The 26,660-nt window shown below is 35.9% G+C and overlaps 1 protein-coding gene across 1 annotated transcript; it reads right to left on the bottom strand.

Moving 5' to 3' along the window:
* Window positions 1–896: 896 nt before the first annotated feature.
* On the bottom strand, window positions 897–26,660 carry TRAF3 (TNF receptor associated factor 3; the record flags this gene model as incomplete). Its single annotated transcript, XM_079536832.1, has 10 exons — window positions 897–1,468; window positions 2,620–2,794; window positions 6,880–7,020; window positions 11,743–11,835; window positions 13,648–13,722; window positions 16,490–16,570; window positions 20,446–20,613; window positions 21,383–21,487; window positions 23,750–23,801; window positions 26,419–26,660. 10 exons carry the CDS (start codon window positions 26,658–26,660, stop codon window positions 897–899), a joined length of 1,704 nt encoding a protein of 567 aa, XP_079392958.1.

The raw sequence follows: 26,660 nt of genomic DNA, 5'->3' as shown, positions 1-26,660 counted from the left end.
TCAACAAATGCCCTATTTTAGGGTGAAAACAATTATAAATCTGATAATGATGCACAGCATCCATGAGTGATTTTTCCTTAATTTTGAAATAGTGTCATTAATTACGACATATATTGTAGGTTTACATTTCTAAAGAGAAATAACAGAATTGAATAGTTTTTTTTCCTATCACAAGTGATAACCAGTGTTTGATTTCTTCTATTTTTCTTCCAAGAAATATCAGTCTATCAACAGTTTTAAAATAAAATGTTTTCTGTAACAATAGAACTTTAAATAAAAATATGATTTTGATTCAGATACTTTTGAGAAGACATGGATACTTTTCCAAGATCTTCTTACAAAGTAATTATTAAAACAGAGACCAGATGAGGCCTTAAAAAGACAATATACTATATTTCAGACAAGATTGCACCTCAGTTTTTTCAAATAATATAATCGCAACATTACTTCATTTCTTCTTTTAACATGCTGACAATTTCCAGCTAGCCCACATGTGAATGTATTTTTGTATTCTAGCTTAAAGAAATAAAAGTCGGTAATTTATTCAGCACATACTGTATATGTCTTTTCACCTCCAATGGACTAGATCATTAATAAGTTAAAAACAAAACAAAACAAAACAGAAATCCTCTCTGACCGTAATCATTATCCTCATGAGGGATAAGTGATTCTTCAGAGTTTTAAGTGTTGCTAGTTCTATTAAAAAATACACCATGGTATGATTTCTTAATGTGTTGCTACTTTCTCATTTGGACCCTATGCAGTTATGCCTTCAAACTCTTCCATCTGTTCCACAAGGTGGTTCTGTGAGCTTTAGGACCTCTGATTGAAGACAAACTGATATAAAACCCCCAAATGGAGTTGTCTTCTGTTTAATCTGCCTCCCCGACCATATGTCAGGGGTCTGGTAGATCCGATGTATCCACTATGACTTTAATAAAAATAGTATCATCTTTAATATACGTTCCATTCTCTAGAACAGTTTGAGCCACAAAGACTGGGCAGCCAGACGCAATGTTCATTTCTCCAGTTGGCTTCTTGAAACTGCTACTGTTTGGATCTGGCTTGAAAGCATCTCCTAAGTGGCGCCGAGACGGACCCTGATCCATTAGCATGAGAGTCACTTTCTGTTTAAATGGCCAAGGAAGCAACGCATCATATTCTCCACGCATTATGACAAAAAACAGCGACAAGTGCGTCCCCTTGCCCATGCCATCTCCATTAAGGTAAACTCTGGCACACATCTTGTAGCCAAAGTATCCAGTGTAAAAGGGTTGGCTGTACAAGGACAGAGTCTTCCCCATGACTGCCTCTTGCTTCCGACGTTTATAATCTCGAATCTTCCAAATTAACACTCCATTGTAACTAGCAGTTTCTAAAACTTGGAATCGGAGGTCCATGTCAGCCAGCCGAATGTCGTGAACACTCAGCATCTGGTCATGCCTGCTGAGCTGTGTCTCTAGCATGCCTGTTAGAAAATGGAGAGGATGAGGGGTAAGAAAACGGGCTTTTCTCTAAAGAGTTTAAAAATTGATCATCAATACTGTTAGTTTATACACAAACATTTTCTTCTCCAAAAACCAAACCACATATGGTCACCTTTGAAACAACTTCCACTGCCAATAGTTTGCCAGCTAGAAACTAGGTTAATTAGGATTGTTACATGTGTGGGTGTTAATGATGCATTCAGTATGAGTAAACTATTCAAATCATCTAAAATTTTGTCTGGACAGTGAGCAAGAGGCTTCTGTATTTTGAGAACATACTTGGTAGCATAATCTGTAGCTTATTAGCCTTGGAAGGACTCACAGTTCTGAAATTCAAAGGGAATTTCACCCACCAATTACTCAAAATATTCTTCTCACACTCTGCTTGTCTGAGAAGTGTAGTAGTTACCTTGGCTAAAGTACACGATAACAGAATGGAAAATTATGGAAAGCTTAGCTCTGCTTTATATGGTCACTTACTTGGGAGGGAAGGCTGTCCCTTTTCCCCAGCATGAGAAGTAATGTGTTACTCTTTGCACACTGACAAAATTGATCAACATGCAATACTGAGAGGCAGGTTTGTTTTATACACATCCATTTAAATGTTAAGTTCTTTTGCCTTATTATTTAAACCCTTATATATGATGTATACTATTCAGCAAGTATGACAACAACCTTAATGCCCAAGCACATCACATAGTAATTCTTTGGATCAAATACAATTCTGTAACAGATAGCAGAGCAGGTCATTTCAGCTGGATAATACTGATGCTAATCTATTCATGGATGAGAACAAATGATAGAAAATGATGTCTCAATACACTGAGAATGCATTTAAAGAAGATGCTGAAAGCTACTGGCTTTCAAAGATCAGCTCAAAAAGTGTTTATAATTAATTAAAATATTGTAATCAAGAGAAGGGTCAAGAAAACAAAAGAATTAAGCCTTAAGAACCAGTTTGGAATCATTGTCACAACACTGAAGTGACTGTATCATTTCCTATGCATGAATCACAAGAATCAGAATTACTGATGCTTCCACAGGAAAATGATAACAAAACTGGCATTCAAAGGATATCCTTTTTCCTTCTGCAGCACTGCCAAGTACTTCAGTCCATTGTGCTTACACTTACTTGTATTTCGAGCTCCTTGCCCTGCAGTTTTGTCAACACTTTCCAGCTCAGTCACTCTATTCTGGAGGGATTCTACGCTGCTCTTCATGCTGTCAGCCTCCTCCCAGTTCTGTCGGAAGGGACGGATTTCTTTGTCCAGTTCTTTCAGTTTCTCTGCTTGACTGTCTATCACTCGCTTTATGAAACAGTAAGTTACAGTTACAAGAAAAAACTCAAAGATTGTGTATTCATTATAAGATGCATTTCCAATATAAACAAGTTTCACTTACAAATATTGAAATAACAAAAAATTGGAGCACTATCAGAATTATCAACACAAATATTTCAAAGCAGGATTGTTAGAGTGCCTTTCTCTAAAGACTTTTTAAAAAAGCTTTTCAATGCAAGACCAATATTCTAAATGCCTCTACACTGGTATTACAGGCTGGTATTGGGTGTTTTAGAGTACTTAAGTAACATAGTATGGGCACAACTTACCACGGTGTGAATCAAGTGGCTGCTTGCGTGCATGCTTTTATCACTGGATGAAAGCAAATTAACTCACCCCTCAGGAAAGCCATCAGCACTCTTTCTCTCCACATAGAGTATGAATACGTGCAGACACAGGCATTAGCAAACTACAAGCTCCTATCCATGTTATCCATGCCTAAATCAGTTTGTGCCCATATCATTAGGAGTAAAAGCTCTACACAGCATAAGCAGAACTAGCACTGCTAACTCCCTTAATCACTTTCGAAATTCCCACCTTTCCTAAATTCAATAAACCACACGTCCTGAAGGTGCTTGCTTACTGAGTTCATTAGTTGTTTTTGTGGTTGTTTGTTTTTAAGAAAACAAAATAAAAAAACAACTGATAAAACATTACAATGTTACAGATATAATACATATTATTTATATATATTTATATATATAAAAAAGACTAGTATTCCAAAAACAGGAATATTGCAAGCACCTCAAAATATTTTAAGGGACAAAATACTCCCCCCAGTCTACCTCAAATCTGACATAAGAAATACAGAGTACTTAATCTCATCACGGCTAATTTTGACTAGCAGGAATTTTAGCCAGAACCCCATAGTCAGTTATAAAGTTCAAATGGTAACAGAAATATTTGAGTCAAGAAACTACTTTTGCTACCACCTACAGTTAAATTCCAAGTCTAACTTTACAGTTGATTATTATACAGTGCCAGCGTGTGCAAAAATTACTTTTCACTTCTTTAAAAAAATTATGTTTGAGTACAAAACGAGAAAAAAAAGTTAGTTTGCATTTGCATTCTTGTTAACCATGTGGACTCTATGTTCCCCACTGATGGGGAAAACCCTTTTGCCTCACAAAACCTTCAATTCCCCTTTTAAACATTTGCTTTTTAATCATGTGGTTTCAGTTATATCAGAAGTCTGTAATGATTAATTGATGGCTGTCAATTTGACAAGCCAGCTAGCAAAATCATGTTCGTCTTGGAGTGTTCTATTCTGTTGTGACCCAAACCCACTAAGTAAGCCAATATATTTCAAGTTCACCATTTATTTCTATGTTGGTGTTTGAAAACAAGCTTTTATGTATATACATATATATCACTTGCAAAATTAGGACTTTGTCATGGAAAACTGTGTCCTGAATCTTAAATCAATGACTATGGTGCCATTAAACAGATCGAGCAACTTTCCTGGACATAATGATCATTAGCTACCAACAGTCACATCCTTTCTCTTGGACTTACAACCATCAGAAAATAAATTAGGAAACAGCTGTTTGCTATACATACAAAAGGAAACACTCAATGGAATGGCATGAATGAACACCTTGAGACCAGAGCCACGGGACTTAGTCATTAGTTCACAGTTAACAAGCAGAAATAAATGCAAGATGTGTAAGTCTGATGTTTTCCCTGTAGTCACACAACCCATGAACTCTCCAAGGCAAGGACAATAACATGCTTAAGGATTTATACAGTACCTCACACAGAGATGCCCTCACTTCTGACTGGGCACTCTTAACATTAACACAGTACTAAACAAAATAAATAAACACATTCTTTGACAAACTGGGAAAGTTTCAAAGGTGCTAAAGAGTTGTAAGCTCTTTTCCTTTGAGGAGAATGTTTTTCAGAAGCTGCCACCAGGGACCAACTTCTCTCCATCAACACGTGCGCAATGTTCTGCCTTTGTAAATGTACAACCAATGTGCAGTTTAAGCTTCTGGTTGAAATGTGTAGCCTTTTATCTCCTCCACCTCTTCATGTAAATTCAAAAGATACAGAATAATTACAAATAGGCTTGTATTCCATGTTTGTTTTTAAAGCAGAGGGATCTCTATCATTTTACCCAATAGGGACACAGTCTCCCTCATGCTAGGAGATACTGATGTATTAATCTGAATTTAATGCAGAAATGGAGAATTTCACTCTCTCTAATTATGCCACTAGAAAGCACACAGATGTCTCACACTGTACTCATAAATTTTCAAGTAGATATCAATTTTCTGAGCGGACTTTTTATTTCTGCAACTGACCTCTCCAGATCATTAATCCAGAGTAATATCCCTGAAAAACCTATTCAAGGTTCTTCTGGATATTGATTTTTCATCTAGGTTTTTTTGTTTGTATTTTTAATATATTATTTCAGAATTTTAGCATCATTATTTATTAAAAGAATTCAGCAAATTTCATGAGGAAATCTCAAGAAAACCATATTTGCAGTTCTCTCTCAGATGTTCCTAATGGACACAAGTGATAGAGCGAAACTGAATGGCAAAAGAGCACACCAGGAAAGGAGTAACAAGTACAACTTTGACTGGAGGAACAAACTGTGCATCCTCCCTTCTTTGAAGAAATGTACTACCTATTACATGATTTTATATTCATAAGATTGTTATGCCTTTTGTCTTACATGTTTCATGTCCACACTCAGCTTAAGGCTTGACTTACTATTATGATTTCATATGCTCATAAAAATGACTAGATACTGGATGTGAAAGCTCCTTTCCACAAAATAACAGCTGATCACATGCCCTCTCTTGGTGAAGCTACTGGAACCAACAATTGGTCAGCAAGAATCATGAAAAACTACATCGTGCCTTCTTTATTTTACTTCTTGTCAGTGGTTATTGAGACAGCAAATGTCAGGCTTACAAATTAACTTACCTCCAGGCAGATTCAATAGGCAATATCAATACATACATGGATTAGCTTCCCAGTGTCAGAATAAAAAACTGTAAGCATGCAGCCAGATCCCAAACTATCATCAAACCAAGCAACAATGACTAAGGCAGGCTAGACTGGTTACTATGTGAGCAGAACACAGCAAGATTAAGTGCTGTAAGGATTTCTCCCCACTGCTGCAGAACTTAAGCAGTAGTTTGGAGACTTAAGCCCTTCTTGACTATTGTAACACCTTTAGTTCAAATGCAAAGTGAACAGTAAGTGAAGGAAATACTTTCATTTAATTTCCTTTAAAGCAGATGCTAAAACATATCTGATATTGTGGCAGAAGATATACTAGGGTAATGTGTAGGCAACACCTTCACAGAAGCTTGTTAAATATCTCCTGAGGTTTCCCTAGCTGCAGTCCACATCATGGACATTAACAATTTCCCAGTATTCGAGTTCCAAGCTAGGTCTGCAAAGTATGTCAGCTTGGACCAAGCATCATGCTTGTGCGTCCAGAGCACTTCTACTTTAACGCTGGTTTGTGGCCAGGTGATTCAGACCACAGAAAAAGAAGCTCACACCTATTGGCAAAGGAATATATGGACATATTTTCCTCAGAAAGCTCAAAGGATAACAAAAATACTGATTTTTAAAAAGTGTATTAAAATGCATTGTGCTAGGTTGGGAATAATTCGACATCAGATTGATTTCACTCTTAATTAGTAGCTTTTAAAATACCAAAAAAAAGAGAAATATAGCTGAATGTATTAAGCATATGACAATTTTAAGATGCTGATCTTTTCCTCTAGTTTGACAGCAGTTAAGATTGTTCTTCAGATAATATCTGTAACTTTGTTTTTATCATTCTCCTTTTTTAAATGGGGCTCTCCATTTTAACCCAGCCTAGGCAATTGCTGTGCTCTAGTGAAGTATCTTCTTCCAACAAACACAAGTCAGCTGCTGACAAGAATAAAACAAAATCAGAAAAGCTTTACAATAAGCTAAACTCTGCCCCCTTTTACTTACAACACCTCACTTCACAAGTGTAAACGTACAGTACAGAAGCTACTACCATTTCTGCTTTAATGGGGAGATTCTAAATTTCTTACCTGTAAATGAAGTATTTTAGATTCATTATTCCGTAGCATTTCCTTCTGTCTTTCAATTTCTATTTCAAAGCTACAAATCTGATTATGTAAAGTTTGTATACTCTTGTTCTTTTCCAAACTTTCATTCTGGAGCAAGGCCACCTGGAAAAAATTCTACAATTACTCCTGCCAGAGTTTATTAAAAATACCTATAACTTCATTTGTTGTAAACTACCTTACATCCATGAAAGAAATGAGATCCTAAGGAAACCTCTCTCTATGTGTTTAAAATAAATAAACAGATAAATAAATGAACAAACAGAACAACAAAAAGTAAACAAAGATGAACAAAACTAGCTATTGGATAGCTACTTCTCCACTTCCACAGAGTGGTACTGGTACAATTTGGGATGACAAAAGCACAGATGGGATACAGAAACAGCAACAGAACTTATCCAAGCATAATCTTATTTAGGTTGTAACCGTATTGTGGAACTATGACTGCCTCATAGTGCAACAACCACTGCTGACTTGGTTGTGGCTTGGAGTTTGGAAGAAACCACCTGAGCCCTGCACACACTGCTAATTAAGAAAGCAGTCATCTTCCCCATCCATTCCTATCTATTCTGATCTGTAGAAATTTCAGTAAAAAATTGCCTGAATGGGATTGGTTTGGCTTCGCAGAATGTCACGGTCATGAAAACTCCTGAGACAAGTGAATACAGAAAGGATTCATGCATCTGAAGGAAAACCCAGTGTGTCTAGTAGGAGAGCCAATAGCTACAGAGACAGACTGCAGATTATATTCTCTCTCTGTATTGACATTTTATGAATTCATTCATTAGTGACTCATTCTGATTTTAAAACATGAGCCTTGCTACAAGAATATCATATATTATATCTCCTTGGAGATGAAAGTAATACATTAAATATCTCTGTTACTGCAGATACACACTATTTTCTGCTCCATTCATTAATGTGGTTTGGAGAAGGGTAGTGGTGGGTTGCTTCTATTATTTTTTTTAAATCTCATTTTCTCTAGGCAACACTAGTAAGCAACAAAAATGTAGAAAATAAACAACCCAAAATAACATTTGGATAACATTTGGGCACATACTGATTAGTTCCACAGTCAGATCTTCATGTGGATAGGAAGCAGTACCATTCTCGACCCACTAAAATCTTCTGATAAACATTCCACATTAAGACCAATTACTTGGATGCTTCGTGTTCTCAGGATCTAACTCCCTCAGCACCATACACAGAAGTTTTTACCCCTGATGTAAACACCAATGTAGAATTTAACTGCCCTCTAATCAGACACCACAGGATTACTTATATGTCACTACATCCCTAGGCTCAAGAAAGTGTTTAATAAGTAATTTTGATCACTATACTAGTCTAAAGTGGACAAAACAGACTGTCAGAGTCCACATGCATTCAGCACATTCACTGAAAAGGGGTCCAGAAATAGAGAGATACCATACTTCATATTATGTGTTTATCTACTTTCCAGTATAGCATAGCAGATATGTATATAAACACATTAACTACAATTCCCATACATGGAACTTTAGCAGAAGAGGTTCAAAAGAAATGAGACAAGGCTAATTTTGCCAGTACAGAGAGAGAAACAATCCTGAGGCTAAAGTAATGCATTCCTAGGTACTAAACAAAATTTCCAAGAGTAAGTGCAAATTTAAACTAGTATGCCTGCCTCCCACATAGTTCTGATCTGCTGGGTTGCCACTTTAATTTTTACATCCTCCTTTTCCTCAATGATTCAGCGTTCTTTAGTCAATTGTGATCCTTGCATTCCTCATCTCTCACTGTTTCCTCCCCAGGCCTCCCAGTCATCAGTCAGTTACACTCTGTGCCACCAGCTTTACATTTCCATTTTTGAACAAGTTATAGTATGTGGGCTTGTCTTGTGCTCAAATTTTCCACACACTTTTACAGAACATAAGAAAAACAGAATTATGTCTTGCAGTCTTTAATCATACAGAGCTGTCAATGCTAACTCAGTAATTGCAGTTTGGTGGCAATTTGCGAATAAAAAGTCTTTAATGCTAAGTAAATACAGTTTCCTAATTATATTTGGAATAATCTTTGGAATTTAGGGTAATTAAATTAAAAACAGGGTGATGGAAACATAGCATCCATTTATGAACTGCATCAACAACTGACTTCCTTTATTGTGCGGTATTTGCAATATCTCGAGGAAAAAGTGTGTTCTTATTCAGCAGTTTTCCAAATAAAGCCATTCTTTTGGTTATTGTTTACTAAAAAAGAATGGAAGAAATCCTCTTACACCACAAAGAACTGGATTAGGGTAGACAGGTCCCATTTTTAAGTCACACATTAAAAAACAAAGAAGAGTTTATACTGCATTTCCTTAAGACTGGGGACTGGGGACAAACTTAAGGGACAAAGGCAGAAAATTATATTAAAATCCAGAAAACCAATTGAAATTCATCTGTTTCCAGTGCCACGAGCACAAAACCTGTGGGCCAAAGCCTGTCCCATCACAGTGACCAAAACACCAAGTTTTAATTTGTTCCACAACTTTAAAAGGCTGGACGTTGTGTTGAGGGACATGGTTTAGTGGGAGCTATTGGGAATAGGTGAACGGTTGGACTGGATGATCTTTTAGGTCTTTTCCAACCTTGATGATTCTATGATTCTATGATTATGATCCAAGATTTTAAATCTGATCAGCTTTTAATTGCTTTTTGCTACTAACACTGTTCAAATGCCAAACTTATAACTGAGCACAACCTTTGCAGCTCCGAAGACTTTCAGCTTGCATGCCCCCACGTCACTGCTGGGGACACATCTCAATGTGGTGGTGACTGGGATTGGGCAATTTCTTCTTCCCTCGCCATATGTATCACAGTGAATATCCCTAACAAAATACTGACCCTCAGAAACCAGGGACAAGATTTCAACAGGGCTGGAATTTCTGTGATATTCACCAGCCAAGCTAACTTTGCGCTGTCTTTCTTCAGTGCAATTTTCAATTTTCAATTTTTTTTTCTCAAGGAGAACAATGAAGTTACAAATCATTTTAGTACTCTTCACTAGAAAACTCACAGATATATGATATGTGGTTATTCTGGTAAGTTGGCACTGTCTTGGGATTTCCAGTGATTCAATTCTTTATTATGAATAGGAAGAAGTCTACAAAGCAGGAAGTGAAAAAGCACAAGAAAAAAAAAAAAAAAAAAAAAAAAAAGAAGAAGAACAACAACAAAAAACCCCACAATGATAAGTAAACTGAAAATCTTTTGTTTTTTTTTGAAAAAGAAGACATTAACAACTATAGTAAAGTGTATACAGTCTTAGCTGTAGAAGAGATCAAACTGCTGGGCACTTTTTAAATGCTGAAGCACCTCTCAAGACAAAAGGCAAAAACCAATCTACTCTGGAAGTCACAGGGAACACTTTCCTTTTTTTTTTTTTTTTTTCCTCCAATGATGTAAAACAAGTGGTGTAATTTTAATCAAACTAAGGGAAAAAAGAACTAAAGATATGAATTTGTATCTGATAAAACTAAACCTCATGTAGTTCCTATATTTAAAAAAAAAAAGCTCGAGTGCAAAAGCAAACTGAAGCATTGATATCGATCAAACTAAAATTTACTGATGCAGTAAAAATTGTATGGGAAAAAAAAGTACATTAGACCTCTCCCAAGCTCAACAATTTCCTTATGGGACTTCAGAATAAAAAGCAGACCGGGCACTAATATACCAGGGATAGAATTACATTTCACTGTTTCTGTTAACTTCTGCTTTAAAACTACACGTTATGTGGCTGCAGGGTCCTGTTGGAAACTCCTACATGAGAGATCACTGTCTTAGACCAAGAGCAGAATGCACTTTCTAGACAAAGCTTGCTGAATCCCTGTTTGCAGTCTGCTGCAAGATATCAGAAGTCAGAAACCACACATACAAAATGGCCACTGAGCTAACAGTGGAATCATTATTCTCATTTAAATCACGAGAGAAACCTCAAGGCATTCTGATTCTTGTGCCTGCAATTGCAGAAGGGTTCTAGTAATTCTGGGATCCCTACCACCACCGTAGAGAGAAAAAAATAATAAAAAGCATTATTTTAATGGTTATGTATACCATTAACCTTTTTCAAAAATGTAAGAAACCAGTGACTTCTTCTGAAATTCTCTATTTTAATATCAAAGATGTAACCATCTGCTCTCCAAATCAACTTTAGTTCATTTAAACTCTTAACAAGATCAGAGCTATTACTGGTGGGATTTCCAGCAATTTCCAAATACCCTACATTCTAAAAACAAGTAATGCCAAAAGGATGCACTACAATGAAAACTTCGCTCTGATCCAGCACTAAAGCAGAAACTGTCATGGCAAGATTCACAGTAATTTAACTGAGCTACAATGATTTAATTAACCTTTGCAGGTCATTAAGTTTGGAGAGCAAGTGCAAAAACAAATGAAATAAACAACTGCTTTATTACCTGGTATTTCTGATAATGTAATTCCTTGAAAAACACTGAGGTAGCAGAAATACAGCTCATAGTACTGCCATGTCTTTCTGAACCCTCTCTTTTGAAGGAGATAGCTCAGGGAGGAAATTTAATATTGGATAGTTTATCTATGTGAACAGAGTGTTTTAAATACTAAGATAGCAATGAGGAAAATTGTATATGGAGTTGCAAAGCCAAGGTTCTCATAGCATTTTATAATAACAAAGGTACAGTTATGCTATGTGGCTTGAATACTTTTGGAGCTTACTATTGCTTCAGCTGTGCTGTTGAACAGCTGTTAAACAGAAAAAAAAGTGCTTCTTCTAGTACTTTTATATGATTTAAAGAAATCAATGAAAATTAGAAGTGAGTAGAAGATATACCTTATTTTCTAGAGCATTGCTCCACTCTTTCAATAAGTTAACATGCTGCACTGCTGAGCTGGCTTCATGTGCTTTAATTTGTTGATTTGTTCCCTGTGACAACAAAGAATTTATACATTTTAGCCAATTCCACTTCTTTTAAACCTACAAAGAAAGAGTACATCAAGACATCGAACCAACAGTACGTATTTTGGTTCACGGATGCATGTTGCAGAACAGTAGGGAGAAGGGAAATCTACTTGAGAATTTACAAAAGTCAGGAATACATTTAGTAGAGCAAGTGTTTTATACAACTGCCATATATCTCCATCCAATGAACTTGATATGTCAGAGACAATAAAGATGAACAAGATTTACAAAATAAATTGTATTTCAGTCTTCTGCATAGTTTTACACTAAATAAAGCACAATAAAACTCTCGAGTCATACAAAATCTAAAATGTCCAATTCCCCAAACCATAATTTAAACTCCTGTTGTATTTCATAAGCAGCTTCATAAGCACAAATTTCCCGTCAGTTGAGTATACAACACAAATATTTAAGATAAATTTATCATCACTGGAAACTGCCAGCTTTACAAACTACTTTGAGAGATAGCACCATGACTACTTTGTCACCCTACAACGATTGCTCTACGATATTCAGATGTGCTGCCTCTGCACAACCTATAAGTGCTGTTACAAATAATCACTATATAAAAAGTTTACAGAACACACATAGATCATATACAGAGTACATAAGATGCAGACCACATCATTTTATTTGTATTGTGTGGCATTACACCTACTTCATTAAGTACTTTGCAATGCAGAGTATATTAGTTTTCATTGCAGTTAAGTTGCAAAGAGACCGAAAAGGTTCCAATGATCCTCAAGGTATGCACTCTATATAAAATACTAAAAATATATATGTGGATATATGTACATATATGCACACATATACATACATAAAATGAATGGCAATACATACGACATAACAGTGGGTAGGGTCATTGCACTGATCAGTTCTACCATTAAGAGCATTACTGTCAACATTAAAATGATGAATGCTCATTATTTTAAAAAACTGGAAATACCTGCAGGAAGCAGTTTATGGAGAAGTGTTGCTACTTACAGCTCTTGTCTCTTTAAATTATTATGAACTAACAAATGAATGACACTATCTGATAAACTCAATTTTTTCCTGTCAGCAGTTTCTGAAATGTCCTTCATAATCCCTTCATGATACAAGATACATGGTATAGCGAGCAGAATATTTTAAGAGACTGGAATGCTAATACTGAAACTCAACTCCAGCGTTGGACTTCCTTTTGTTTTTTAAAATATTGCAGGGAGTGCCAGCATTAAAACGTTTTTTCTTTTAAACTAGATGTCATGCTATGCTTCAATTATACATGTATGTGCACACAGACATAGCAATGCACATTAGAAGAGATGTTTTATGTGCACTAACCTATGTTTAATTTTAATAAAAATATTAACACACAAATGAAAGAAAATATAACTGTACTTAGCTCAAAAAAATAAATACTTCTATATAAACATATGAAGTTACTAGCTTTTTTTTTTTTTTTTTTTTTTTTTGCTAAAGAACATAAGTTACCTGGCTATTATTCTGTTACGGAGTTCTTGAAATGTATAATCTCCCTGTTTCAACAAGATGTGCCTAACAAATGGACTCCCAAACCACTGCATGATAGTGATGTTTTGTTTTGTTTTGTTTTTTTAACATAGCTTATTTTTAAAATGAAAAAAAAAAACCCATACATCTAGTACTTAATCACTCAGTGCAACTGGATGACTTTTTCTTAACCAAGATTAGAGAAGTCCAGAACTTTCACGTCAAAGAGTTAAGTTCTACTTGCAGATTTTCATCAATTGGGAAGTATAATTGTTATATACTGACCTGAAAAGTGCAGCCATAACGCTTAAAACTACAGGTACTTGGGGCATTAATACATTCTGACAAATGTGCATTCAACTGCAATAGGAAAAAAATGTGAGTTTTGGCAAAAGACGTTTGCATGATAATGCTCAAAACATAACGGGCACAGGTTATCAGGTTTGTAGTGTGCCACCTGCAGAACATACAATACACGTGTGTATATTTTCTCCAGTCTGACCTAAGGTGCAAATACTATATATACACATATGTAAACCACACGCACATGCCAATACAGTATACAGTGATACATTTAGTATACAGTGAAACTTCTACTAAAGACTATTTCAATAGGCAGCCCAATTTAAAAAAAAAAAAAAAAAAAAAAAAAAAAAGCAAACAAGACACTCTGCAATTATTTGCATGATTTCATTTGACTTTAAAGAATGATTAATCTTTTCTCGCCAAGTGATTCTTACTGGTGTTCTGGGTAAGTCTTAAGATCAGTTTCACTGTAGCAAAGTACATCTTTTCTATTCTAATTTCATGAGGAACCAAATTTTCAAAACAGAACATGCAATTCTCAGTGCCAAAATTTAACAGTTAAATTACACAAAAAAAAGACTAAACAAGCACTGCATGAAACAGACAAAGAGCTTTGTAATAAGTACAGTTAAATAACTTCTAAAAATGCAGTATAAGGGATTTAAAACGATTAGTAAAATGCCTGCATTTTTCAGATTGAGATTTATTCCAGCATTCTTTTTATTATGATGAACACATCCACTTCTCATTTTCAAATAAACCAATTCACAGAAGCATATACATATATACAGACAGCAGCCATCGCAGCACAGAGGGCAGCAGCTGGATGCAAACTGCCCAAAAGTTGGAGCAAAGAGCCATTTTGGAAACAATAGAACAACAAAGCCCCTCTCTTCAAAAAGAGAATCTGCAGTTTGTATTTCCCACAAAGCAGACAGGAGCTAGAACCTAGCTCCTTAGCTGGCATCGCTCTCTCGGCTTTCAGGACCTCACACGAAATTCCCACACAGTAAGTCCCATATGCCCCAGCTCATCCACCTTCAAGGAAAGAAGGGGTGAACCAATTCTGCTTTGAACATTGAGGTCTGGAACGCACAGGACAGAGTTTGCAATCTAATACCAAGATGTAGTCAGTCACTCATCTCTGACGCACGCCTATATGATCTAAACACTATCTGTAGAAATCCATGGTAGAGTTTCAAAAGAAACACATGGTTCAGAAAAAAATCAGACCAAATGAGACGTGGTAAAAAGGCTTTACTAGAATGCCACATTTTTAACTTCGCCAAACTAGAAGTCTGCCAAAGAGTTACAAATTGAACATGAAAAATTGCCATTTATTCTACAGTAAGATATTCACTTTTTGTGCACTATGGGATTTTCTCAAACTGTTAGGCAGGCATTTTCCCATTTTCGGCATTAGAGCCTTTGTCCCTAACCATGCAGCTATGATATAAACAGTACCAGAAAAGAATTAAGCAACAAGTAACAACATGATGCAAGGCATGCCAACTGTTTAAAACTCTAATTCTACCAATGATTTCAGAACTTATTTTTGGCTATATGTGCACAGAAGTGTAATTTGTATGGTGTATTGATCCAGGCTTTAAGGAGACTTTTTTTTTTTTCTTTTTTTTTTTCAGTCCTGTACACCTTTTTGCAGTGTTCACTGCTCAAATAGAGATTTAACAATATTCCTAAGTCCTCCAGAACTGGGATCTAAACTGAGGAGCATTCAACAAAGAAAGTCCCTGATAAAACTGACCCAGAATATATACTTTCTGTTTTCATGGCAGCTTATTTTCAATTAATAGGTACAGAACCTATCATACATATTATATTTTGTTATTCAGGGGAAAAAGACTGCCCCTATGTTTGGGAAGTGCCTTGTGCTCCTTGGGTATTGTGATATGATTAACAATTTACAAGTATAACCAGAAAAAAGGAGAAAAAAAAAATAGAAGAATCTAACTGAGGAAGCAAGTATAATTGGAAAGAGGAATGTTCATCCTCAGATCAGAAACTCATCTTTCCTTAAATGAGGTTTACAGAGTGATGAAAACTTAAATAAGCTCTTCCCATCCTAAGCAAACTCTTTTTTGAGGAAAAAAAATAACATTTATCAACTCTGACAGAAGCTACGTATAAACAAGATCATGGTTCTGTTCAAAGATGCGTGCTTCTTTTTGTTTTGCAGTGATGCATAGATTGGATTAAGTTTCTACATATTAATAAGTTTCTACATACTAAGAGAAATGTTAATGCATTTTTGCATGTGATTGTAGGAGTGTTGTATTACCCTCTATGTTACACTAATTCCCCAAGTGTCAGTTATTTTTTCCCCAAATTTAATAATCTTAACCTTATTTTTTTTTTCCATGAAATAATTCATATTAGCAATTCACTTACGTTTTTCTAGTCTTTACTAACTCTTGTCAACATGCACTAAAATTTCAGTCACTCATTCTATTTTAAGACCCTTGCTACCACTGCCCCAAGATGCTGCTCTACTGTGATCAACAAATGCTTTACATTGGGGTAGGGATGTTAAAAAAAGAAAGCAGGAAAGACATGCGCTGATCTTGGGCAAGCAAAGTTTATAATACAGACACAAAGCTAATAAATTATTTTTTTTAAAATCATTTTTTAATAAATCATTAAAGATACTTGAGTGTTATCACACTTAACTGTGTGGTAGAAAAAGCTTTTCTTTAGATCTCACATTTTAATAAAGGAAATGGCTTCTGGCAAAATTCTTGCGAGATCTTACTAAAAAAAAAGCATTCAATTTTTCAGCACAACACTGGGCAAGACCTCTTACCTCGCTCCTCATGAGTGTTTTAACACTGCATTTATGAGGACATGAAACCATGACACACGGGCAGTCTGTATCTTCATGTTTCTACAGAGAAAAAAAGCAAACAAACCACAGATCAACTCATACTCTGTAATGAATGAGGACTTAGCTGCAAAGAAAAGTATCCTACAGTAATTCAAAAACAGTGTTTTTCAGTGTTTATCCCAATTGTGTAGAGAGTTACAGAACTGCAATGCTGAAACATCCATTTTTGCTTTTGATAATATAATTAACATTAAAATAAGAATTTTCTTATTTTTCCTATGGAGAGGAAATCCACTTGTTTCATCTCTTATTATCTTTTTACTCAAAAACAATGTGACTATAATAAAGCCAGGCTTTCTTCCTCAAGAATTACTCACAAAAATGGTCAGCTTTGACAGTGAACAGAACTACAGCAGATATCCATTTAGTAAGAGTATACAGCACACGGAAAAGCTCTTCAGAAATATTTCTTTTACATTCAGATAACCTTTTCTTCCTACATATGGATACTACTCTTCCAATACTTTTCTAAATTTTATTCCCAAATATCTGATACCAACTATCACTGCTACAAACCCGAAGTTCAAAGGTATGCTGAAATTCATCATACTGCTAGACAGGCATTTTCATCTGAACCTAGACAGATTCTTTAGTATAGCTGTCAAACCCTATCACCATTCAGAGGGAAGAAAACCAGACCTAATCTAATTGAATTTACATATCTCCTCAGTTTTTCTCAGCAAAATGAAAATCTGGAAAAAAATAATTGTTTCATGTCAAGGAAATGTCCCATTCAACTTGAAACAAACCGTTTCATATCTAGTGCTTAAGAAAAAAAAGCAAAGGAACCAAAGATTTAGATTTATAAGCTCGCTTGAAACAGAAGCACACGTAGCATGCCATTTTTACCTAATAGCAATGTTTATCTCTGAAATAAAATCAAGTAGAGGAGACCAAAGTTCAGAGACGTGAAAGGTCTTGGTTCAAGTCTCAGCCAAATCTGTGAGCATCTGAGAACGTATTCCAACTCACTTTAAAAAAAAAAAAAAAAAAAATGCAAACACACCAAACATGCCATTCTGGAGCATGTCTATCTTGCAATCCCTCTGATAAGCAAGAAAGACCAAGCAGTTTCTTAACTAGACAGATGGGATAGCCTCTTAAAGTGTGGCAGGAGGTTCAGTTCCTCCCTACCAGTACAGTCACCTGAACAGAGGCAGTGCTAGCACAGATGGAAAACACCTCCTCAGAGCAACAGTACTCTGATGGTAAGAAGCAGGGACACATCTGGCTCCAGCATAGCAACAAAGGAGCAATGTGACAAGGCCACATGTCTTCCCTAGTGGCTGGCTCAGTCAGTTCAGCTATATTTCAGATTAGTGAACAACTGAAATTCAGATTGCCTTGGCAGGAACAGAGCAGTAGTGAAGACCCAAGGCAACAAGAAATATCATCCTTCTAGATCTATATCTTAACGCTATTATCTAACTATGAATTTTATAGAAGCACTTTCAAGTAATAGAACATATATTTTTCTATGTCAGAATGATTTCAAGCTACTGGTTTGTTTTATAGTGCAGCAGCTTTGTCTGCCAGAAATTATAGGAAAAGGTAGCTTTGTGGCAAGAAAAATTTTACATATGGTTTAAACAAGAGAAATTAATAAGTTAAGTCTCCTAACAACAGTGCAGGCTAGACAAATGCCATTGAAAGAAAGGAAAGGAAAAAAAGAAAGGAAAGGAAAAAAAAAAAAAGAAAGGAAAGGAAAAAAAAAAAAAAAGAAAGGAAAAAAAAAAAAAGAAAGGAAAAAAAAAAAGGAAAAAAAAAAAGAAAGGAAAAAAGGGGGTGACTAACATTGTTAACTAAAGAGTCTGCATTCAACAACGGGGATTTCCTACCCTACAGGTCATGGGATTCTATGAAGTACTCTGGTAAAATTATTTTTGTTTCCATTTGCATACCTTTTTTCTCAGTACCCTCCCTCTATCTCCATTTTCAATTCAAGTCACTGAGGCCTGTTTCAGTCATTATTACAATTTTAAAAAAATTTAGGTTACTGATGCTAGAGATGAACTCAACCTCTGGATGACAAGTCTCAAATCAAAAGGAGCCTGTCACTCAAATGTTCGGTCTCATTAAGCTTCTAATTCTCATGACTGCAGTACAATGAGATGACACTCAGACCATAAAAAAAATAAAACCATTAGCATTTCTCTAGTATCTGAATTTACAAAAAATCTAGGTCAATAAATAAATAAAAATGATAGATTTCTGAAACTAAATAGAGTTTTATGTTCCTCAAAAGGTATGGACAATTTCAGACTCAAAAACATACCTGTAGATACTGCATTGCCCCTATATTAGTAAATTGACTGCAAGAAACCCACGAGCATGTTGGTTACATATGGAAAACCAGCTGTACAATACATATCTAATATTGACCATTTTTGTCTACTAAGATAGAAGATATTTTCAAACATCTTTCTTTGTCTATTATCAATTCCCCACCAAAAGAAAAATCTGAGACAATAGCATTCATAATCTAACTACAGTTTCACCTTTGCATATGCAAGAATAAACAGTGTAAATAATTTTCTCCAAATATATACATTTTTACATTTCTGCCAACTAATGCTGAGTAATTGCACAATTACTAATGTACCAAACCTTGCAAGTATATACTCAAATAATATGAAGACAGATGTACTTCCAAAACTCAGTAAGAGTCATAGAATCATTTGAGTTGGAAGGGTCCTTTAAAGGCTATGCAGCCCAACCCCCTGCACTGAACAGGGACACCCACAGCTCCACCAGGTGCTCAGAGCCCCATCCAGCCTAACCTTGAATGTCTCCAGGGATGGGGCATCCACTGCCTCTCTGGGCAACCTGTGCCAGTGCCTCACCACTCTTACTGTAAAAAAAATTTCTTCCTTATACCAAATCTAAATCTCCCCTCTTTCAGTTTAAAACCATTTCTCTGTGCTATCACAACAGACCCCACTACAAAGCCTGTCCCTTTCTTTCTTACAGCCCCTCATTAGATACCTAGGCTGCTATCAGATCTCCCCAGAATATTTTTTCTGAACAGCCTTAGCTCACTCTGCCTGTTCTCACAAGGGAAGTACTCCATCCCTTGGGTACACATGCTTTTCAGTAACAACACCTCTGAGTAAAGAGGCTTCTCATGATGGCAGTACTTTACTTAAAAACACACAAGAATACAAGTGAGAATGATCACTCTTGGTCAAACTATAAAAGCTACGTAAATATAAAATAATCACCGAAATGTAAGGGAGTAAGAGAGATTCAGCATAATACAGTAAAATGGGAAATATGCAAACAGCTTATAACTACACGTAATGTAAGTATGGTTCTCACTGTCTGCACTGTATTCACACCATGCTGCTTATCAGACAACCTACTCAGAACAGCAGGAAGCCAGTCTAGGCCTGTCATGTACTGCTACTATCAGGCTAATGCATTTTGTTATCACATTGTTGTCTTCTTTCCTTTAACAGCTCACAGAGTACCAAAGAAGTAGACAAAATGACATTATTTCTCTAGTCAATTGCTATGCTTATGCTTTTCCAGTGTAATATTTAATTGTTGATGGGAGTTGCATTTATGATGTCTATTTAAGCAAAACAGAAAAGCAAAACAAGGAGTTACTTCAGAATTAACGGATTTGAATTCATTATTAACTGTAGCATCTGAGTATCAGAAAAACAAAGAAAACATTTCCTAGCCAGTGCAGTAGCTGGTGCCTCCACTGGAGGGAAAAAATAAAAAAAAAAAAAAGCAAGTCTACTTTCTGTTTTGACTTAAGACCATCTGAGAAGACAATACTCTATTGGCAACTAAGCAGAAGCACAAGAAGAGTTACTACTCTGAATTAACATACAGAATCTTATTCTTTATACAAGAAAATACTGCACCTGCAACATAATCATTGGGACTTGGCTTTTACAGTATTTACAAGTTGTCTCCCGGTATTTACAGGTCTTCTCTACATGGTCTGGCAAATCTTTTCTCAGTATTTTTTCTTTACAATCAGCACGAGGACACGCAAGTTCTTCAAACTGACAATCAGTTTTCAAATGCATCTGAAAGATGAATAAAAATTAGTCAAGTCAACTAAGTTTTGTGCATCTCTTTTAACCTTTGAGGATGTCCCACAAAATCAAATAAAGGTTAGAACCAAAGCAAGCAGTTACTTCATGCAGTATACTATGCAAAAGCAAATGGTTACAAGTCTTCTCACAATCACATTACTGACTTTACATTCCATTCACATACAATACAGTGAAATCTTCTCCAAAGATGTATATGACCAACTTTCATACTGTAAATATTCAAAATTCCACAGGCTATTTAAGAAAAATGTAAGCATTCTTTTTCAACATATATTATCTCATATAAATCTATATGCTACTCTAAGGCTATTTTTAAAATACAGGTTCACTCAAAGCACGCTTAAGAACACACATATTTCACTGCAGGCTACTGTGTAATTATCCCTTCTGACTCTTAAGTCACTGGGTTACTGCTGTGTTATGCCTTAATGAAACAAAGCTACAAACTTCTGGGCAAGTCAGGCAAAGCCAAAGGTTTGATATTTCCATGCAAAAATCATCACTTACATCAGAGAATTATCATTAATAGTAAAAAATAGAAATTAAAAACATCCCCCAAAATGTCACATTTTTAAAGTACACGTTAGGATTCAAAACAATTCAATTCTGTTCCACTTCATAAATCATTCAGATCAACCACTAATGTGGCACATCAAGACATTGGCCAGGGTTTTCATCGGTAAGATTTCTTCTCGTTCTTTAACAAAATAAGGCAGCTTATGACTCTTAGATTACTTACCAGTAATTGACCCAAGGAAAGTTGTTCTTTGCAGCCCTTGCTTTCATTTCTGCAGTATATCTGAAGGGCAAGTAGTTCTCTCCTGCAACAATTATCCTTAAATACCTGGAAAAAATTAATTTAAAAATTAAAAATCAAAGGACACTCCACTTTAGAAACTTAAAAGCTCTCAAGAATATGAAAGTTCAAGGAAAGCAGAAATCATACAATGTAATGTCATCTAATTCTAGCCTTATGTGCAAAAAATAAAATACTAAACATGCATATCACAGATTACTCCACTATGAAGCAGACCAGTGAAAGAAGGTATTTGGACAGAAGCTCTAATAAAATAAAGGGTAAAGGTAGAAGAAAAGACTAAGATTTTTGTTATTTGCTTGCCTAAAATAGGCACAAGCTAGAACTCTTCAGGTTATCTGAGAGGCTAAAAGTAAGACAAAGTCCAAGCACAGCAGATAAGAGAAAAATGCAACAAGTCTAGTTTGTTCAAACACCTATTTTCACTTCAGAAGTAATATACAGTTATAGAAATTTCTTAAGGTCTTAATTTGGAGGAGGTTTGTTATTTCACTGACAAGTAAGTTTCAGCCATCTTTCCATTTTAGTGTTTACAAGATTTTTCAGCCTTCTACCTATAACAGAACAGCGAGAAATTAGAAGCAGATTGCTCAGGGTCCTGGATTTTTCACCTTTTACAGATGATATCCCACAAAGCCTCTGATTCAGAAACAATGTAATGGCACTATCAAGAGGTCCTATTGCTAAGGGAGGAAACTGGGAAAGAGGACTGAACACTGTTACTGTTATTTATCAGTCCAAAATGAAGGAATAAGAACCTGCAGTTATTTGTAATTTCTTCTGTGACTGTTTAGAAATACCAAAGATCTATGCTCAACCACGGTTACTCTACCGAAAAATGGAATTGTGTGATGCAGCATTCCTGCAGCATATGCAGTATCTACAGAACTGTTCAGCATAAAAACATTTAATAACAACGAAAAGTTGGGATGAGAACTGTCCACAATGACTATGAATCTATTCCAAGCATGAGTAAAGAATGAAATACTGCAGACAATCTCATCCAAATCTCATCTGACACAGGTCACTGATTCCTGTTTAGTTTTCAGATGTAAGTTTAATGAATCAACAAATCTTATTTAAATAACCAATTTTCAGCACTGTAGGTTGGTTGTGTTTGTTGTTTTTTTTTCCCCACGAAGTAATTCAGTGTTACTAAGCACAGCTTTGCCAACTGAAATTATAATAAGAAAATGATTTTTAAAGTTTTGCAGAGAATGTCTGAAGGCTGTTTTGTGATTTTGGACATCAGCATTCTGTGGGAAGAAAGAGGTTTCCAGTTTCAGGAAAATCATCGTCTGATATGCACAGTCAGTCTCACATAAGTATTTAAAATACACTGCCCTTCATGTCATCCTCCTATCTTAGAGATTTAAGAAGCTTCCTAACAAATGTACATGTTTATACGTGTTAAGAACTGGAAAGCCTGAGTTGAAATAATGAATCAAGTAGACATCGTTATTAATCGTTATTACTGGCCTGACTTCCTCAAGAGCCCACCTATGTCAAAGCTGATTTGTTAACACTGTTTCAGGGAACACCTTGGTGTTACAATGAGAAGAGGCTGATGTACCCACTAACACTTTCTTGAAATGGTTACTCCAGAAGCATTTATTGAAGCAATAAAGACTACTAACACACACAAAAAGAATTACTAAATACTTTAGACAAATTTGATGTAAAAAACTACACAGACCACATACAAAGTTAAAAGTAATTTTCTTTACCCCTCATTCTTTCATACAAGTAGTTTCATTGTGAAAAAAAGGTGAAAGATTATAATTTAAGCATGAAATAACTTATACATATAAGAAGTCTGATTCTATTACAGTTACTGTAACTTCACACTGCTACGGTTCCAGTGTGGCTCATGGACACACTGGAAAACAAAGTTAGTCAACAGTAGATGTTGGTCTGCAGCCAAATGAGGAGTAAGATTTGCCAAGATCTGTCACAGTCTCTGAATACCTACACGAGATGCAGTATTTGTTACCATCCTCTCTGTTGATGAGAAAACAACTGCAAAGTGTTGCTGCAGCTCTCAGTTATGACAACCAGTAGCAACACCTGGCTGGACCATTAAGGTTGAAGGTGGCACACTCTGTTCTCTGTCACGTGGTTAACAGTAAGAATGAGCTGCCTTCCCAGAATACCCATGTATTCACGGCTTAGATTTTATAACAGAACTATCTTCTGAAAGTAGCTTATTAGGCTTATGAAATAATGGCCACAAAATACATGTATGCTACAGAATTCAACACTCTTGAATAAGAAATAGTTTAACGATACCTTGTCTTTTACTATGCTTTCTTGACATGCTGTACATTTTGGACTCGGAGTGCTGCAGAGAAAAAAGAAGTTGCATTTCAACTCATCTGAGTTTTAAGAGCCTAAGAACTTCAATTTAAGAGGCACTTCACTTAGCTACAATTACTCAATGGTGTTTTTTAAATGTTAAAAGTGAATCCAGTTTACTGGAATAAGGTAACATGATGTCACCTCAAAAAATATGAACACTTGAGTCTGGAATTCCTGAGGAAATAAAACCACCACTAGGCCTCTAGCCACATGTGTAGTGGTTTTCTTCATGAAACCTGTACCTGATCCACAGCTCTTGTCAATTTTCTGTCTGCCAGTGCAAACATGGAAAATATTGCTTCTTTCTATTATCCAGACCTCTTTCGAACAACACATAATTAAACCTCACTCTCTGACAGTGAGTTATATATCCTTTTCTGGTTTTAACAGCTGCTACAGATCCCAGCTCCCTTTATCTTGAGTAAATTTATTTATTCCTCTGCAGTTCCTTTTCCCCACATAAAATGAGGATAGCCATAGCAATTTCTCTCTTAAAGCACTGAGATCCGTAGACGAAATGCACCAGGTAACTGCTAGATAAACTCTCTTGCAAGACAACTAATTGACAGACCATACAAGTTGCCATTGTTGGCAGCATTACAGATCAATGTAAAAGACCAAATTGGTTTGATTATTTTATGTAATTAGTATAGTTATTTCAAATCACCTCACTCTGGCCTTTACTCATTGCAGTGACCATTCTATACATCGGAATGTATTTCTGAGCATCTTAACTGCCTTGCAGCTTCTACATCTGTAATATATATATATTTTTAATTAGGAATAAAAATAGGAGGGAAAACTAATCAACTTAAGGGCATATTGATACAATGTCATCCTTCCTTTGCTTTTACGGAATTCGCTCAAGCATCCCACTTGCTCTTTTAAACTACAGTTGCATACTGAGCAGACATCTTTATTGCGTTAGCTATCCTGACTGCTAGTTCTTTGTCCTCAAATAACCCTGGAACAGAAGCTAGTAGTATGTAATCAGTGTGTGCAGCAGCATATCAACACTGAATGAAAAATTTTGTACAGGATTTGTTTGCAAGGGGCACTTAAACATAGTGAAATAACTAGAAAGAAAGAGCAGCATGGCAGATGGTCTTTTACCTATGTGTCCTTTTCAGGAGCAAACTGGTTGAAAAGAAAGGAAGGTAAAATAACACATATTCCAGCTACACTGTAATAAGCACATGTGCATGTCTCTCAGCAGGGAAGGAAAATTGCCCAGATTCCAGCAATGCCAGAATCGTTACTGCTTGGATTGTTAAGAGTCTGCTCTGTCCATCTGCACACATCCAAGCATGCCAGGTGTTTGCTTTTCTGCAGTCACTGCTATTAACCATGTAAGAGCCTTCCAAAAACATATATTCAGAAAGAAATAACTGCATTTCTCACAACAAACTACACCTTACATGAAGAACTGAAAGAAAAGTCTTTCTCATCTCCTTCCAATTTGGCATGCTGTAGCAAAAGGCCTACAGGAATGCATTAGGGAGCTACAGACACTTGCATTTCCTCAGTATGGAGGTTACTCTATCGTGTGACAGGGTAATGTAACAACCCTGTAACACAACCTCTTCTACCACGTAGCACATACTCTTAATGTGCATCCTTCTGAGACTATAGTATTTCCAAGTGAAATATAAGCTACTGCCTCCACAAAACGTAAACAGGAAGTCACCAGAGTTTGCAAAGTTAAATCCTCTCTATATTGGTAGTGCAATATGTAATATCTAGTAAGCTCATTTTGTTCTGCACCTCTGTTACTTATTAGTGAATGGAAGTACTGACTGCTTATTTACACCAGGAGATTGAAGCTTCAAGAACAATCTCTAAACATCAGACCAAGTGTCAAAATAACCCTGTTATATACAATCACTAGCAATGCATCGAACTTGAGTGACAAAGATATATACTTCTACTGATGCACAGATACTTCTTAAAATCTAGACACTTCTTTTTAAACAACCACACTTTTATTCTTACCTACATCTTTCAGCATTTATTTTATCTCTAAAACGTTCGCTCACACATTTTATGCCCTGGCATTCCTGACCCTACTGCAACCCATAAAATATAGCAATTCTATGTGTTTTCTGGCACTTTATAAGGGAAGGAAGCTCCATAACCATTAACATTAATGCCATGGTCCCACCAGTCAGCTGTAAATCTGAGTCCACCAGTAGGTTAGGTACTATCACTCCAATGAGCCTTTGCAGGCTCACTTCTTCACACAGCCAGTGTTCCATATTATCAAATGGATCTTGGATCAAAATAGTCATGTCAGCAGTCATGGGAAACAGCTCTTCAGTTTACATTCCAGACAGTTAAGTTTTTACTTTATGCACCACCACAAGGGATTAAAACATTTTAAAGCAATTTTGATAATATTTACAAAATTTTAGTTATCTCAAGTTCACCCAGTATAGAGATTACATCAGCACATGGGTAAGAAATAAGAAAGCAACCAGCAAGTTAACACTGCTTCCAATCCAGGGCATTACCTTACAGTACACATCAAACTAAGGTGGTGTTCAAATTGTTTTCAGTAGTTCTCAGGTTTTAAACATGTTTCATTACAACGGGAAACATACCTCAGCAAAGCATTCATGCAAGTCTCACAGAATCGGTGTCCACATTCAGTCTGTTTAGGATTGCATAAGATGAAGTGACATTTCTCACATTTATACTTATCCTCCACAGCATTTACAAATTTCTCTTTGTAGCCACCTTGCTCTGGAACATAAATTGATGCTGAAGGACTGCGATCAGGATTGGCCCTTTGTTGTACCATTTCTACAGATAAAGGGGGTTCTGTCTTCTTACTGGTGTCCAT

This window comes from Tetrao urogallus, assembly GCF_951394365.1.
Source record: "Tetrao urogallus genome assembly, chromosome: 6".
In the NCBI taxonomy this organism is placed as follows: Eukaryota; Metazoa; Chordata; class Aves; order Galliformes; family Phasianidae; genus Tetrao; species Tetrao urogallus.
Note: the sequence above shows the minus strand (reverse complement) of the source record. Positions and strands in the feature narration are given on the sequence as shown.